This window comes from Ictalurus punctatus, chromosome 21 (genome assembly GCF_001660625.3).
Source record: "Ictalurus punctatus breed USDA103 chromosome 21, Coco_2.0, whole genome shotgun sequence".
In the NCBI taxonomy this organism is placed as follows: Eukaryota; Metazoa; Chordata; class Actinopteri; order Siluriformes; family Ictaluridae; genus Ictalurus; species Ictalurus punctatus.
In genome coordinates, this window is record NC_030436.2 from 10,828,039 (window position 1) to 10,844,808 (window position 16,770).

The 16,770-nt window shown below is 35.3% G+C and overlaps 2 protein-coding genes across 7 annotated transcripts in view; one reads left to right on the top strand and one right to left on the bottom strand.

The window, feature by feature from the left end:
* Positions 1-1,399: 1,399 nt before the first annotated feature.
* Positions 1,400-3,075, bottom strand: mrps16 (mitochondrial ribosomal protein S16). Of its 2 annotated transcripts, none has more exons than XM_017450693.3 (4): positions 2,930-3,075; positions 2,677-2,704; positions 1,803-2,063; positions 1,400-1,721 (listed from the first exon to the last, which is right to left on the bottom strand). In XM_017450693.3, the coding sequence occupies exons 2-4, from the start codon at positions 2,687-2,689 to the stop codon at positions 1,591-1,593; spliced, it is 405 nt and encodes a 134-aa protein (XP_017306182.1). In that variant the 5' UTR covers positions 2,690-2,704; positions 2,930-3,075; the 3' UTR covers positions 1,400-1,590. The 2 variants fall into 2 exon arrangements, with proteins under 2 accessions (XP_017306182.1, XP_017306184.1); XM_017450695.3 differs by having other exon boundaries at positions 2,910-3,065.
* A 5,302-nt stretch (positions 3,076-8,377) lies between these two features.
* The window catches only part of pax7a (paired box 7a), a 64,862-nt gene continuing 56,469 nt past the window's right edge, over positions 8,378-16,770 (top strand). The window contains exons 1-4 of one of the 5 annotated variants that reach the window (XM_047149334.2): positions 8,378-8,515; positions 13,838-14,073; positions 15,106-15,250; positions 15,576-15,704. In XM_047149334.2, the coding sequence (XP_047005290.1) occupies positions 13,936-14,073; positions 15,106-15,250; positions 15,576-15,704 (412 nt within the window). In that variant the 5' untranslated portion in view covers positions 8,378-8,515; positions 13,838-13,935. Of the gene's footprint in view, positions 8,516-11,865; positions 12,559-13,837; positions 14,074-15,105; positions 15,251-15,575; positions 15,705-16,770 lie in introns of those variants that run through there. The other 4 variants (XM_047149332.2, XM_047149333.2, XM_017450691.3 and 1 more) reach the window with 4 other exon arrangements.

Below are 16,770 nucleotides of genomic sequence, written 5' to 3' on the forward strand. Positions count from 1 at the left end.
TAGCCCAGACCTGAATCCAACTAAACGAAAAAGTGGGAAAATATTACCAAGTCAAGTTGTGCCACACCAATAGACTCTTACCCAGAAATACTGAGTGGTGTAATAAAATCAAAAGGTGCTTCACCAAAGTATTAGTTTAGGGGTGTGCACATTTATGCAACCAGGTTATTGTACTTTTTCTTTTTTTTTTTTTTTACTTTTTCCCTAAAAAGGTTTCTGATTGTTTTTTTTAAACATGATATTCTTTTAATTCACAAAAACCTGTCATTTTAACAGGGGTGTGTAGACTTTTCATATCCACTGTACCAACAATTATCATACCTACTTTGCATTTTGATGTTCATGTATTTTCCCTGCATACCACTATTGACAAGGTTTACAGTAGCAAATACACCAGAAATTACTTAAATATTCTTTTGCTAAAAATTGGATTAAACTTACCAAGCGGTGTTGTTGCTGGTATCAGAAGTATGACAGTCAAGAGTATTGCAGGATGGAGTGTCATGGAGTATTTATTTCTCCAAATCACCCCAACAAAACTTCCCATTTTCATTAAATTGGCTTGTTTGTGCTGATAAAAGTGAACGCTGATCTCATTTAAGTGCCATTTCTATTTTTCTTCCCATTTGTACCAGGCTTCAGAAGAAATAAAAGGAGGCTTCGTATCTTTCGAGTCCACCAGAAAATGAAGTGATGATTAACATACGTTCTGCATTTCATCAGGAAATTGAGAAAGTTAAAAGTCACACCTTAAGTAAACCATTGCAATGAGAACGAGCGTAGAATGATCAACCAACTGTGTAATGTAACTAAATTGTAGAGTTAATAAATATACCACTATGAAAATCCAGCCCAGTTTCATACAATATCATATTATGTGGAAGTCTGAGGTTTTGATGTTTACAGCCCTGCTTACCATTGTGAACGTACTGTAAGGTAAAACATTTCCATACAGGTCAGGTCTGTAGAGTTACTATTACAGAGAAGTCAGTTTATGATGGGCAATACTTCTGTTCTATAAACAGACATTTTATCTGAGCTTGTAAATGACTGCATTAGGCAAACAGAGGAATAGCAAGTGATACTAAACCCACACCTCTGTTTGCTACTGCACGATTGATCCGATTATGAGTATCACCTAACAATGGAAAAATATTTCCTAGTAACTGTTCTCTTAAATTTTTCGTAAGAAGGAAGTGAACCTTTAAACCTGCACTTGGATGCCAGTACAATTCTGTAAAATATTTCACATGGATATAATAAAGCTCCATCAGATACATAGCACCTGAAATTAAAGCTGCTTTGAAAATTTTTTTTTTTTTTTAAATATGATAAGATACTCCATGAAATGTGGGATAAAAACCCACACACAAAAAAAATTATTTTCTCACAAACGCTCTTCACATTTTGATGAGATTTATTTGCACTAAAAATGCATTACTGTTCAGTTTTATTGAAATAAAAAATAAAAATGCATTAGACCATCAGGATGAGTCCCAGTCTCTCATTATATCAAGTGAGTGTGAGCAGAGTTCTTTTAAAATGAGGACGGAAAAGAAAGCACGCCATTTTAGGCGTTAAGAGTAAATGCTACTGTTCTGCCTGCTTTTCTTCTTCATCTTCATCCTCACTCGTTTCTTCCTGTTTCAAAGCTGCTGCTGCTTTCTGCCGTTCTGCCTCCGTTATCGTCATAGGATGCAGCGGGAAAAACCCGGCCAGTCCTGAAATATATGAAACCACAAACAAACCATTAAACATCGTCATTTCAGAAAGGTATAGAGTTCCTAAATAGATGCACTGACCCAAAAGTTTGGCCACAGGTTTAGTGGGATGAGCGCCACACCCCATCCAGTACTTGATTCTGTCGTAGTTGAAGGCGACGAGTTTCTCGTTGTAGATGTTGGGCAGAGGGTCGTACGATCCCAGCTGCTCGATGTATTTGCCATCTCGTGCCCTTTTGTTGTAGGCAGCCACTATACGGAAAAACGGTCTGTTGGTGGCACCACCGAGCGCCAGGCGGATAACCACATGACCCCCGTGGTACTTTTTGAGCAATAATGATGCTGTCATGATCAAACAAACACAACCGATGTTTTTTTTCATGGTGATTTCATAGATGTCAGAATTTTGGGGAAGGTTTTAACAAGGTACAAAAGATTTTTTAACTTCTACATGCTTTTATTGAATTAAATCATGAATATTATGAGGGTGTCATATTCTGTCTGGGGCCATCCTGGAAAATGTCCCACAGTAATCATTTAGTTTAGAAACTTTAGATTCTTTGTGTAATTTCACAATGACAAATCAAGTCCCGTGATGAAATTATATGCAGGTCAGTGTTTGGAGCAAGGGTTGAGCTTTGTATGATGTCATACATATGAAATTTATGGACATTATTAACACCTTTTGTCAAGTTAGATATTTATTGTGAGCATTTATTTACGGTGAGAATTCCACACCACTTAAACTTATGGTTTCATTTAAGAATACACCCAATTCATTAATTAAGGACACACTTTTAATTAATATATAAGCCTGCAACTTGCTACTGCAGTCTGTTTAAAGGTTAAAGCCAATTAGACAAACGTTAGAAACTTTCACCACAAGCTATTTAGAAAGTTAATAACTTTAAATGCTTTATGATGTATGTGATTTTGACAGATAATAAATACTTACACAGATGGACCATGGTTCTGTTTTAGTCCTAGGAAAAACAAGAGCCAAAAAAAAAAACCCCAATCAATCTCAATGTATGGAAATTATTTCACAGAAGTGATTAACACACGTTATAACACTAAAAGCTGTCCATAAACCTTACATGTATATGAACACGCCTACTAACTTCTACGTGCTAAACACCCATTGAGCTATTGAGCTAAGATCCTCATATCATAAACTTCATTTCTCACCTCAAAAAATATTGACTCACTTTTGTATAAAAGCTTGGAAATGTATCACTTGTACGAGAAACCACAATAAGAGTACCGTCGACATCAAGAACACGACATTTGCAAGGGCGCCGCCATTTTTTTTCTCTCCCTGTTACATCGGAAATGTACCGGAAGTTGAATTTAGCCTGCAGTTCCACGGATTGTCCACCTGAAGGCGACAATGTACTGTGTTTACACGTCCACTACAGCGACGCTTCAATCAAGTGTGTCATTTGAAAATATTTATTTTGTAAGGGGAATCAAATACATGATTATAATTTTGGAATTATTAGAAATATGGTAATAGTAATAGTTTATATTCCATTTTTGTTATTTAATTTATAGTTTTTTTTGTTGCTTAACTTAAGAAAGTCACGTTGAGGTACCTATTATGTGAAGGCAAAGCTACAAATAACACAAAAACTGTGATTTTGTAGGAAAACAATAACAGCAATATGGCCTATTATTACACTACACTTACAGAGAAAGTGAAAAATAGAATCTAAAAGCTACATGGCAAACCAAATGCATCCTACATGCTGAGCATGGTCATCTCAGAGCGGCCATTTTATTCCACCTGTGGCTTTTTAGGAAGCAGAATCATGTGTGACAGGCCTGTTAGTGATGCTCAGATGATCAGATGATGCAGCTGAGAAAAGGAAAAGCACCATTTTGACAGAATACATGAAGGCGGAAATTATTATTATTATTATTATTATTATTATTATTATTATTATTATTATTATCATCATCATCATCATTATTGTTGTTGTTGTTGTTGTTAATAATAATAATAATAATAATAATAATAATAATGATGATGATGATGATGATGATGATGATAATAATAATATCATCATCATCATCATCATCATCATCATTATTATTATTATTATTATTATTATTATTTATTAATATTATTATGTCTTCCTAATTATTTTTTTTAGATGATTGTGGAACATTTATTCATTCCTCAGGGCACCAGGACATGGTTAAAGGCAACAGCAGAATTCCTGTGGACTGTGAGTAAATGAAATATAATATGATTTCAAAAATGACATTTATTTAAAATAACCCCTGAGGGTGTCAATAATTTTGGTACTTTTTTATAGAAAGAATAAAACACTCCATAACGTGTTGTTATAGGAAAATGATCAGCAACAGGTTGGTGTGATTATTTGTATATAATATGTATTGTAGAAACAACCGGGGCATTAATACAAATTACGAGCATTTAGGATTGCAGTGTTTATTTCCTGTTAGTTACATCTAATTGTGTTAAACAGCATACAACATAGAACCTTTTGTATCAAACCACCCAATCTACAGGCGTGCAAAAGTATACGAACGGATAAGTCTTTATGTAAATGAAAGTAAATAACACTTACAGCAATATTCGGATGCATATCCCTTGCTTGTAAAAACTGCATCAAGCCTGTGACTCACTGACATTACCAAACTGTTGGTTTCTTCATTTGTGAAGCTTTTCCAGGTTTTTACTACAGCCGCTTTCAGTTGTTGTTTGTTTCCCTCAGTCTCCTCTTCAGGAGGTGAAATGCTGCTTAAGGTCTGGTGATTGACTTGGCAAGTCTAAAACCTTCCCCTTTTCCCCCTGATGAAGTCGTTTGTTGAGTTGGCAAAGTGTTTTGGATCATTATATTACTGCATGATGAAGTTCCTCTTGATTAATTTGGATGCATTTCTCTGTAAATTGGCAGACAAACTGTTCCTGTAAACATTTTCAGCAATTTCAGTTCTCACAATGTTTCTGTTGTTTTCCTTAGCCGACCCATTCGGTGTCTGTTTCTCAGTGCACCAGTGGTTTCTTTCTTTTTCAGGACATTCCAAATTGTTGTATTGGCTACGCCCAATGCCTCTGATTGATTTTCCCTCTTTTCTCAGCTTCAAAATGTCTCACTTTTCTCCCACAGACAGCTCTCAGATCTTCATGTTGGTTTTTCCTTTTTAACAACAAACACAGTCTTTACAGGTGAAACTGAAGGATAAAACCAAGAGTAGATGTTCAGAGCTATTTATTGTTTAAACGATCAATCAAACAGGACAGATAACAAGAAACACCTGTCAGTCACATGTTCCAGTATTTTTGCTCGGCTACAGATTGGGTGCTTTGATGCAAAATGTGCTATGTTCTATGTCGTTTAACACATCTACATACAAATACCAGGAAATAAAAGCTGAAATTCTAATCTGTGTTCTCATCTCAAACGCAAATGCCTTCAGTCTACAGCAAAAACTAAAGAATTGCCCTTACCATTCCAATAGTTTTGGAGGGGACTGTATAGTTCTTTGGACCAGCTTTTTGTTTGTTTTGTTTTAAAAAGATGGAGGTAATTTGGGGATTTTACTCAGCATATAGATTTCAGATCTATAACAAAATGCCAATATGCATTGGCATCCTAATATTTTTTTGTATCACTCTACCATTGTTCCATGCTATTTTTTTACAGCTGTAATAACATTTAAGAAGCAATTTCTTACACACCTAGCCTCATGCAGTGTAAGTCATTTGGCCTGAAGAGACATAGATGGAATCAGGAATCAGTGCGCTTGTGTTTATATGCATAGACGTGGCCTGGAGGTGCGCAGAAACAGATCACCAATCACCCTTATCCACTTTAAAAGGTTTTATGCACTTAAAAGGCCTTTTTGAGCCGTCCAGATTGGATGAGCGCCTGCTTTTAAGATGTACACTTTGAGCTCTATGGCCATCCAGACAGCTCCAGCAGACGATAGTCATACTTCATTACAGGAAAGAGCCCTTGGCCCTGTGTGTGAGGTGGACACTTAACTCCCCCTGGGTCACACTCCTGAGAGCAGGACGAGATCGTGAGGTCAGGGTACTGTTTATCAGGAAGAGCCACGTTCTAGATCGCTTCATCGTTAAATGCGTAGAGAGAAGAGGGAGCACTTTAACTCTGAAGCGTTTTGCAAGGTGATGACAGCAACGTAAACATTCTGATACTGACGATAAAGGTGTAGCAGCACTTTCACTGATGTCATTTACTGATAAAACTGTTTTTTTTTTTAAAGAATTGCCTCATTTTTTGAGGAAAATTGCCATTTAAAGCCCTTGCAAGGACTTCAAAAGGGGTAATCAGGAACTCAGCAGGGACTTAATTTGGGTCAGTGGATCTTGATACCGGTTTAATTTCCATGCAATACTGGTCAGAAGAGGAAAATTGTGTTTAGTGTAGTTTTACCGTCTAGCTATACTCTTAGAACATTGACATCTTTTAAGAGTGTTTACTTATCACTTATCCAAGTAGAGCCATTTTAGGAGGCTAAGAACCTTTAATTATCCAATGAACCTTTAAAAAAAAAAAAAAAACCCTTTAAAGTACCAGTATAGCTAAATGTTAAACACCCGCCAGGTTCCAAATATTAAGAAGAAAATATCAGGCTGCTGTGGAGCATATAAATTGTTTCTGTTCATATATACAAGATTTATCATTTTGGTGCTCAAAATTTAGACGTGTTCTTTGGTTCTCCCTCAGCAGAACCCTTAAAGTTTCTTTGAAGAACTCTACAACAAAGTGTTTTCCTATTAAGAATGGGTTCCAAATTGAACTCTTTCAGAATGCTAAGATTGCTCAACTGTCCAATGAACCCTTAAAGAACCCTTTCTCTAAGAGTACACCAAACACCAAGATGCTAAGCTCCTGAGAGGTTCTAAGAAAATAAAGAGCGATACTTTGGAGTTTGTTCTAGACACCAGTTAATACACCCATGCTTGGATAAAGGGTTCTTTAAGGGACATTTGCAACCTTTTATGAAAGCTAAGAAGCAGTATCTGTACAACAAACCTTTTGAAGAACAATTTTTCTTTAAATATGCAATTGGAAATTTCTGAATGAGCAAAAAAATGAGGTCTTTGAGGGTTTGTTGGATAATATTTACAGGTTCTTAGCTTTCAGAAAATGGTTCTATTAAAAACCTTTCTGATGGTAAAACACTTAGCTGTAGGGTTCTACAAAGAACTTTTGAAGGACAACCAAAGAGCTCTTAAGAGTTAAAAATTTCTAAGAGTGCAGAAATTGTAACGTGTTTCTATGGTTTAACCCTTGTTTAACTAGATCATGTAAGGTTTATGTTTAAAGGGGTTTTTAAAGGGATCTTTAATGGTTCATTGGATAACTAAGTGTTCCTAAAAGTTCAAACCTTTTCTGATTGGATAACATTTAGTTGTAGGGTTCTACAAAACACAAAGGACAACGCTTAAGGCTTTTACAATTTTCTCAGAAGGTGTTTCGGGGTGGAATGTTTATATGGACATGCACTAAATATATATTTTTAAAATGTTTTTCATCATCAGTTTTCATTTCATTTAATATAAACTAATAATATACCGCATGTGAATATGAAAAATATTACTATTGATGATTGTATTATTATAATTTTATTAACAGACAATAAATTAGTGACCATATAAAAACATTAAAAATGTAAAAAAAAAATATATATATATATAATAATAATAATAATAATAATAATAATAATAATAATAATAATAAATGACCAGTGTATTTGCAAATCCTTACTCAGATTTTATTTTTATTTTTTTAAAGAGAAATAATGAAACAGAATTTATGATTTTACTTTAGTTACATACAGGAACGATCACAGTATACTCATGGGTATACATATATATATATATATATATATATATATATATATATATATATATATATATATATATATATATATATATAATTGAGGTCCAAGCTTGTTCTAATGCATGATGGTGTTCTTGATGATTAATATAACTTAACTTAAGATACTCCTGTACATAACTAATGAGTTTTTTGTCTACAGGCAGTAGGTTAAAATCTTTTAGTTTATATGTCAGCAGCGAAACTAAGGATTATATTTCAAACCATAACAATAAATGCTTTCATTTTATTCTCAACAAAACAGTTTGCCAAAACTTTTTTCACATTTCTTTTTTTGGTGCACTTCATTGTCCATAAAGTAAGAAGGAGATCTTGGAATATTTCACTCTGATGTTGATGAACTAAGCTCATAGCTGGGGATCTGAATTTAGTAAACCGAACAAATAAAACACATTTGCAGAATTAAAAGTTTTCATATATTTATATTTACAGACAAATGAATCTTCAATATTTACGTCTTCAAAATCTTCAATATTATAATATATTTCAAAGCGGAAATTATTCTGAAAATTTTAAGCTTTGAAATGATTCCTGAATAGCATTTCTATGTACACGGGCTGTGGCTGATCTCCTCTTCCACTGCACTGTTTTATAAAGATGTTTATCTCTAACTCGTTCCCTCTCTCTAATGAAAGTGTGAAGCCTAACAAGCAGCAGCTCTCTCCTACTACATGACATCTTACACCGTCTCTCTCCGGCCTCCAGGATAAAATAATTCTGCCTAGGAAGCAATAACACATTGACATAATTCTCAGCAGATGTGAGCGTGCCTCGGCAAGTTAACAAGGTCCACGGGGAGGGCTGAGAGCCGCCGCTGTAGCAGCGTGTGCTGGTGAGCTGGGAGGAGATGAGATGGACCATAGAGATTTTGGAACGGTTCTGGAGTTCACTCAGGTACCTGGCACATAGGTATTAACTTTGATTGTAACTTTAATTGTGAGTCGACCTTGTAGAACCTTTTGTGCTTTTTTATTTTTTAAATCAGAATGTCGATCCTGTGAGCGTAAACTGATTTAGTTCTCGAGGAAGGAAACATTAGAGGAGGAATGTGATGTTGTGTAAGTCATTCCATGCTTGTGTTATTCATAAGGAAGCCTGTATATTGTTATTCTTTAGCCATAAGCTTTGAAAAGAGGTGCTAAGATTTAGTTTCGCTCCAACTTTCCGTTTAAAAATATAAATGTAAACACATGCATAGACCTTTTGGACCTTTAGTGTACAAATCTCTTTTACCTGGGAAACGGCGTGTAGTGTATCTTTAAAGCTGTACTCTAAAAGGTCATTACAGTCCAAACTGATTCCACATTTTCATGTGAAAGATACATATTTAAGGTAGAAGACGTAAGGGTGCCACTCAAGCAACAAGGAAAGGTACAGTTTAGTACCCTTAACTACAGGACATATGTGTAGATGTGTAGTGTTTATGAGAAGACTTTGGCTCATCATGCACCCTCTTTTCCCTCTCGAGGAACCATCAAAGGTTCCTGTAAACCCTGGAACAGAGTGTTTCATTATTAGAAAGCTTCCCAAGTAGAACCTCTTTAGTAGGAATCCTTAATTATCCAATGAACCCTTACCTAACCTATTTCCCCCCTAAAAGTCAGTTTAAATAAGTGTTTGAGGTGTTAAGATGGTGTTAAAATGACCAATAATTTGGAGTTTGTAGTTAAAACACATAGAAAAAGGGGTTTTTAATGGTTAATTGAATAATAATAATAAGCTATTTAGAACCCTTAACTATACTAATAGGCTTTTTTCTTTAATGTGTGAATGTAGAATTTTGTTGATGAACAGCAGTATGTTATTTTATTATTAGATTATTTATGGACTGGCCTCGTCCCTCAATTAAACACACTCAGTCCCTTATAGTGTTTTGTAACAATGACTCTTCTCTAAATTAGGCTACATTGCCTGAATGATGTCATTGTCTATAGCTTTCAATAACGTATATTTTCTTAAATGTGTACTACAAAAAAAAAACACATATATGGTATTACTATTGTAGTAATGCAATCAGTGTTCATAATCGATATAAACTGGTATAATTCTACACACACTATAATAATAATATAATAAATATAAATATAATAATAATAATAATAATAATAATAATTATTATTATTATTATTATTATTATTATTATTATTATTATCATTATTATTATTATTATTATTACTACTACTACTACTACTACTATCATCATCATTATCATTGGTTGCAAATTTACCAGTTATACTTAATAAACACACACGCTACATTATTGAGTTTAAAATCTCTTTTTTAAATTTTCCTTTTTAAAAAATCGTTTAAGACCTATAGAACCTCTATATTATAGAATTCATAAAGTCATAGTATTTGCAATTTTCAAAGAGAGAGAGAGAGAGAGAGAGAGAGAGAGATATTTTGAAACTGTAATATTTTGTATTGTAATAAACAAGAAACAAAAGTTTCATAAACCTGTAAAGAAAAGAGAATAATTTTCCACCTCAAAGCCTCACCAGTAGGTTTCTCTCCTTTTTTCCGCTGAGAGGGAGAGCGAGAGAGAGCGAGAGAGAGAGAGAGAGAGAGAGAGAGAGAGAGAGACTCTCCTCCGTCTTCCCCACCGCGTCTTCCCCATCTGCATGTGAAATCGCCATTTCACCCCCCTGCACACTCCCTAATTGTTGTAAAAATTATTTGTGAAATTGCTTTGCACCATGAGTGTTCTCCACAGCTATAGTGTCATACGCGCTCCCGCAGAGTGGACACGCGCAACCGGGCCTTTCTGCACATGCGCTCAGTTCAGACACCACCTTTCATTTCATTTAGTTCTAGTTTAGATTTTAATGACATTTTACTTCTGATTTTTCATTTGCTATTTTCGGGCCGTCACATGTACAGTTTAAATAAGAAAGGCATTTTAAATCAGGACTTCATGTTCAAACACACACTTACAGCAAAAAATAAAAATAAATCCTTAACGCAGATTAACACCAAGAGTTTTGCATTACATCTTAGATTGTTGAATTAAACCACGACTTTACAATTGACTTTTATTTTTTTTGTCTGTGTTTAGCAAGACTTGAACACGTTAGTATTTAATAATCTCTGGCACAAATTCAGCATTGGTGCATTGCATTTGAACAGAAATGGCATTACATTACATTTTACATTCACAGCTTTGTCCACGTGGTGTCTAAAATAAAACGTGATACTAAACTAATAAACCGCATGGATCATCACCCCAAATTCAGGGGGACTGTTCAGTTAACCGTTGATCACATCTTAAATCAGATTTCAATCATATTATGTTATAACCTATTTTATGGAGGGACATCAGCGGTGTCAGCTCAGAACATGGGTTTCTATTTACTACAAAGTGCGGTTTTTAATTTGATCTAATTCAGGATTCATGCGTTCTTACGGTGTGAGGAAAAGACAGTCACAGACTTTTATTCTGAGGTCACGGTGGAGTATTAATAGTGTTATTGCTGTTAGTATCTTGTGCTGTAGTAGACTATCAGATCAAGTAAAAGGGTACTAAACTATAACTTGTTGGAAATGTAGACATAATGTACCTTTGGGAAAAAATCAGTAGGTAGGCTACCCAATTAGAGGTAATTAACTTAAAGATTTAAAGGTACACGACATGCACCTTTTCAGGTAGAAAGGTACAGAAGTTGTACACATGAAGTCACTAGATATATGTATGTAAGTGTGGGTGTGTGTATAGTGTGTAGGCATCATGGTGTTTTATTTCATTGTCGCTGTTAGTACTGTTGAGGAGTCGAATTGTGCTCCAGAATAAGAGCAGCTGTTGAAGAATGTGATGAACGCCTCAAATGATGTATGAAGACTTCTAGAACTAGGACATGCTCGTTTCATGTTCTATAGGATGCTGCGTAAAAGTTCATATAATATGTTAAAATATTGTCGGTTGGATTAGTGCAATGGTTGCTAAAGTGAATATCGAAATATTTATTTATTTATTTATTTATTTATTTATTTACAGCCTTGTATGTATTTTATCAGACAGTTACTCAGGTGACTGGACTGAATGTAACTGATGCTAACGTCAACTACTGACAGGATCAGGAAGGAAATAGTTTGCATGCAGAGGAGGCCATGTGGTGTGTGTGTGTGTGTGTGTGTGTGTGTGAGAGAGAGAGAGAGAGAGAGAGAGAGAGAGAGAGAGATTAGAGGGAACGTTTAGCATACATCTCAAATCAGAGATGAATGAAAACTCGGTTTGGCCTTATAATGGAGGAGGAGGAGGAGGAGGATGGTAGTGAAGCAGACTCTATGTGCGTACGCGTCTTTTTCCTGTTTCCTCTCATTGGTAGTCAGCTCCGAGGCTTCTCCTCCTCTTTTCAAACGGAATTAAAAGAAAGGCCAGAGAACCTATCGCTGCGCGCCTGCCCGCTCGCCCGCCCAACCCAACCCTCCCTCCATCCCTGCCTCCCACCGCCATGCTCCAAAGTTGGGCCACTTCAGCTACTCCAGGGAGGTTAGCAAAACCAGCAGACCTCTGACTGAGTCGAGGCAAACATCTAAACATCATCTACCTTCATTCAGTTTTTTTACTCTCTGCATACTTTGTGTAAAACACACTGCACTCTTTAGTTGTTGTTGTTGTTTTTTATCCCAAGCGCGCCTGAATGCACAAGTGCGTGTGTATGTGTGTGTGTGTGTGTGTGTGTGACTTTTTTCTGAGAGTGTTATTTACTTCAATGTTTCTGGAATCTATTTTTTCGTGCATGGCTTTTTAAAACACTGGATCTGTTGTAGTTGTAGTTTCCTCTGACTAAAGCGAGACTGGACTTATCTCTTTTAACATCACTAGGGACTATTAAATATTTTTAGAGTAGCTGTAATGGCTACTTTACCAGGAACGGTTCCTCGAATGGTTCGGCCAGCACCGGGCCAGAACTACCCCCGCACTGGATTTCCCCTTGAAGGTACAGCTTTTCTGATTTTATTTTATTTTATTTTATTTTATTTATTATTTATTTATTTAAATTTTTTTTTTTTTTTTTACAAAAATTGCTTATAAAATAGTAAAATAGTGTTTTTCATAAAACACTATTTTACGCACACTGTATTCCCTAGAGCAGGTAGTATTCTTTTTTAAACGGAAAGCTCTGGGAAAGAAGAATGCTAAGAAATGTAAGCTCAAAAGTGATCATCTTGGACAATACTTCATTAAATATTATAGCTTGTTGTTATAGCATCACTTGGGCTATGTATCAAAATTTCAGATAAAACTTTATTGATCCCGAAGGAAGTTTTTGCGCCAACTTACTCCAGACAACTGTATTTGTAGCCTATATGAGTAGATTTGGTAAAAAGCTGTGATTCTGTAATAAAATATAATGTAATATATAATTTTAAAAAATATATTTTTGTTCTAGGAAAGTGCATACATTTTTGATAAATAAATAGGTACATATACACTAATGAGCAATATGCAACAGAGCAAGAGTATTGCGCAAAATCTTTATTTAAAGTTAATATAATTGCGGGAAAGTGGTTTAATTTTTTTTTTTTTACATTAAAAAAACTAGCAGCTGCATATATCCAAACACACACATACACACACACACACACACACACACACACACACACACACACACACACACGCATAAAAAGTTACACTTGCATGCAGAGCTACAGCACTAAATGGGAGTGTGATGAGACGGAGTTCGTGCTTAAGGGTCGTTTGATGAAAACTGTTCAAACTCACGAACCTCGCGTCTGCACTCGAGCTTCGGGATTTAGTGAAGTAGTCGGCTGCGGCAAATGGAAGTAAAAACACACAGCTAAGAGACGGCTCAAAGGATCACGCCAATATTTGTACTGCATGACTAGGAATAATCAAGGTGTAAAGTGCACGTGCCTTTTAGTGCCTCTTGAATGCGAAATGCGGCGCTCAAGTGTTCTGCTGCCTCAAATGATGCATGTTACTGGACAAATAGATGGAGTGTGTCTGGCATGTGTCTGGTGTGGAAGGGGTGGGGGTGGTAATACAACGGAAATTACTTTTTTAAAAATACTTGTCATACATTTTGAAATGATTCATTCACTTGCATTTCCATAGACAAAGCCACAGGGTCGTGTACCAAAAAACAAAAAACAACCCCAAAACAAACAATTGCGATTGACTTTATGTGTTTATGGGTTTTTATAACTTCTTGATACCTTGCGACGTGTCTGATTTTGTATTTTGTCACGAGGCAGTGTCCACCCCGCTGGGCCAGGGTCGAGTGAACCAGCTCGGCGGCGTGTTCATCAACGGGAGGCCTTTACCGAACCACATCCGACACAAGATCGTGGAGATGGCGCACCACGGCATCCGGCCCTGCGTCATCTCCCGACAGCTGCGCGTTTCCCACGGCTGCGTCTCCAAAATCCTGTGCCGCTACCAGGAGACGGGTTCGATCCGGCCCGGAGCCATAGGGGGGAGTAAACCCAGGGTAAGTTAAAACCGTAAATAGTAAAAATCCTAAACATGGGCCGTCAAAGAAAACTCGGTCAACTTTTATTTTTGCAAATTGTTACCGACACAAGATGTTTTCGACCTATTCAAGGCGCGCAATCACATTTGTCGCTTACTATCTTACCTTCAAGGTTACATCTTTGGTACCTTTAGTATGTATCTCTATACCTTTAAAATAATTATGATACATGAATTTAACTTTAAAGTTTTACGCTGAAAGTTATATTTAAAGATATAAAGATTCCCACCAAGACTGCGACAAGCGTAGTACAGTGTAGTACCCTTTTTTTCTAAACCTAGATAATGATTTGCACATATTTACTAAATTATTTCCTATTAAATTAAATTCGGAAATGTAAGTTAGATATTATTATTATTATTATCATTATTATTATTATTATTATTATTATTATTAGTAGTAGTAGTAGTAGTAGTAGTAGTAGTAGTAATAGTAGTATTAATCCTTAATGTGGCATACACTCTCAGAAACAGGTCTAAAGGTACTACTTTAGGCTACTTTTCTATGTTTCTGGTGTGGTACCATGAACTTTAGTACCTTTAGTGTGGGTTGGTGCTTGTGTTGTACCTTTAATTAGCTTCAAAGCTTTTTCCAAGTTCCAAATGCGCACCTTAAATTATTTTTAAAGGTATAAAGATATGTAGCGACTAAAGGTACAGAAGAGAAGTCGCAAGGAAAGGTACAGGTTGATACCTTATTATTCCTATTTCTGAGAGTGTATATTAATATTGGAAAGTCGGAAAGGTTAGTTAGATATTTTTTCTTTGAGTCGAATAATAAGATAGAAGATAGAAGATTATACAATATAAATAGCGACGTTCTGGAAAGTAACTCATTATTGACATAATATCCACACCGCTTTAAATCAGAATAGGTTGTTTGACAAAGCACATAAACATCATTGTTTTATTTATGGCACATTATTGACCTATAGAATTAAAATACTATTTTTTCATGCCTTTTGTGCAAAATCGCCGTTCGACACTAAAGCAGGTGGCAACGCCCGACGTGGAGAAAAGGATTGAGGAATACAAGCGTGAAAACCCGGGCATGTTCAGCTGGGAGATCCGCGACAAACTGTTGAAGGACGGAGTGTGTGACAGAAGCACGGTTCCTTCAGGTGAGGCCTCATCTGGTAAGCACACTTTTCTTCCTAATGACACCTAATGCTCTCTCTCTCTCTCTCTCTCTCTCTCTCTCTCTCTCTCTCTCCTGCACATGCGAATATTCGCTTTAAAAAAATATAATATATAAAATATAATATTCACACGATGTCACATGTGTGAAATGCACCATCATATGTTTTCTCACGTGATGACGTATTAACCACGTGTGATATGTAATTGATTTTTGAAATTTATGTAAATATATTTTTTTTAAATGTAAAGTTCTTTATATATATATATGGGTTTTTTTCTGTTTTTTCTTTTTCTTTTTTCTTTTTTTTTTTTTTATCTCAGTGAGCTCCATTAGCCGGGTTTTGAGAGCACGTTTTGGAAAGAAAGATGATGATGATGATTGCGATAAGAAGGAGGAAGATGGAGAGAAGAAAACGAAGCACAGCATCGATGGCATTTTGGGAGACAGAGGTTAGTGTTTTATGATGATGATGATGATGATGATGATGATGATGATTAATGAGTGCACGTGCTCTGGTTAACGGGTATATAATTGCCCCTGTCATTGTCCCGCTGCTTTTTTTGGGGGTGTGGGGGTGGGGGGGAGATTGATGATGATGATGATGATGATGATGATGTGGAGGTATGAGTGCTCTGTTCTTGGCAGTCAGGGGGAAATCGCGCTCGTCCTCGGCACACAGGAAATTAGCCATGCTGTTAGCCACCCAGTCCGTCACTCAATTATTTATGGGAGCCCTGACGGAAGGTATTTAGCGCCGTCAATTCATTTGTGGAGCTCATCACTCGCTCAGTTTAACCACCAGCCTCGACAGCTGACAGCTGACCAACCAACTCTCAGCAACGCCGTCACTTTAGCTCACACGGGAGTGGGTCTGTCATTTTAAACACACCATGTAATTAAGCTATAATAATAATAATAATAATAATAATAATAATAATAATAATAATAATAATAATAATGAATTTATTCTGACAGTGGTAGCTATAATAACAGCTAATCATATTATAAATAAAATTATATATAAACAACTTTTTTATTTTATTGTAATAGTTTTAACAGTAATAACGACTAAAAATTTATAATGATTGCAGTTCTTAATTTAGAAGTCATATGCAGTAGTAATGTTATTATAAATTATGTAATAATTTAATATTATTAGCATTAAGAACAACAACAACAACAACAATAATAATAATAATAATAATAATAATAATAATAATAATAAGAAGAAGAAGAAGAAGAAGAAGAAGCAGAATTTCAACGTCCATTACAGCGTGTATTGGATTTATATTAAATGCAAATGTTATTTATTGCATTATTTGCATTTAATGCAGTTGTATTTTATCGTGTATGTTAATATTATTATATACATATATATTATATATAATAGCATTATAGGCATCTAGTAATGTTTTTTTTTTGGAGTTATGTTTATTTTGTAATTGTAATAATTCTAATAACTGAAAATAATTAATAATAACTGAATCTATATTATTATTATTATTATTATTATTA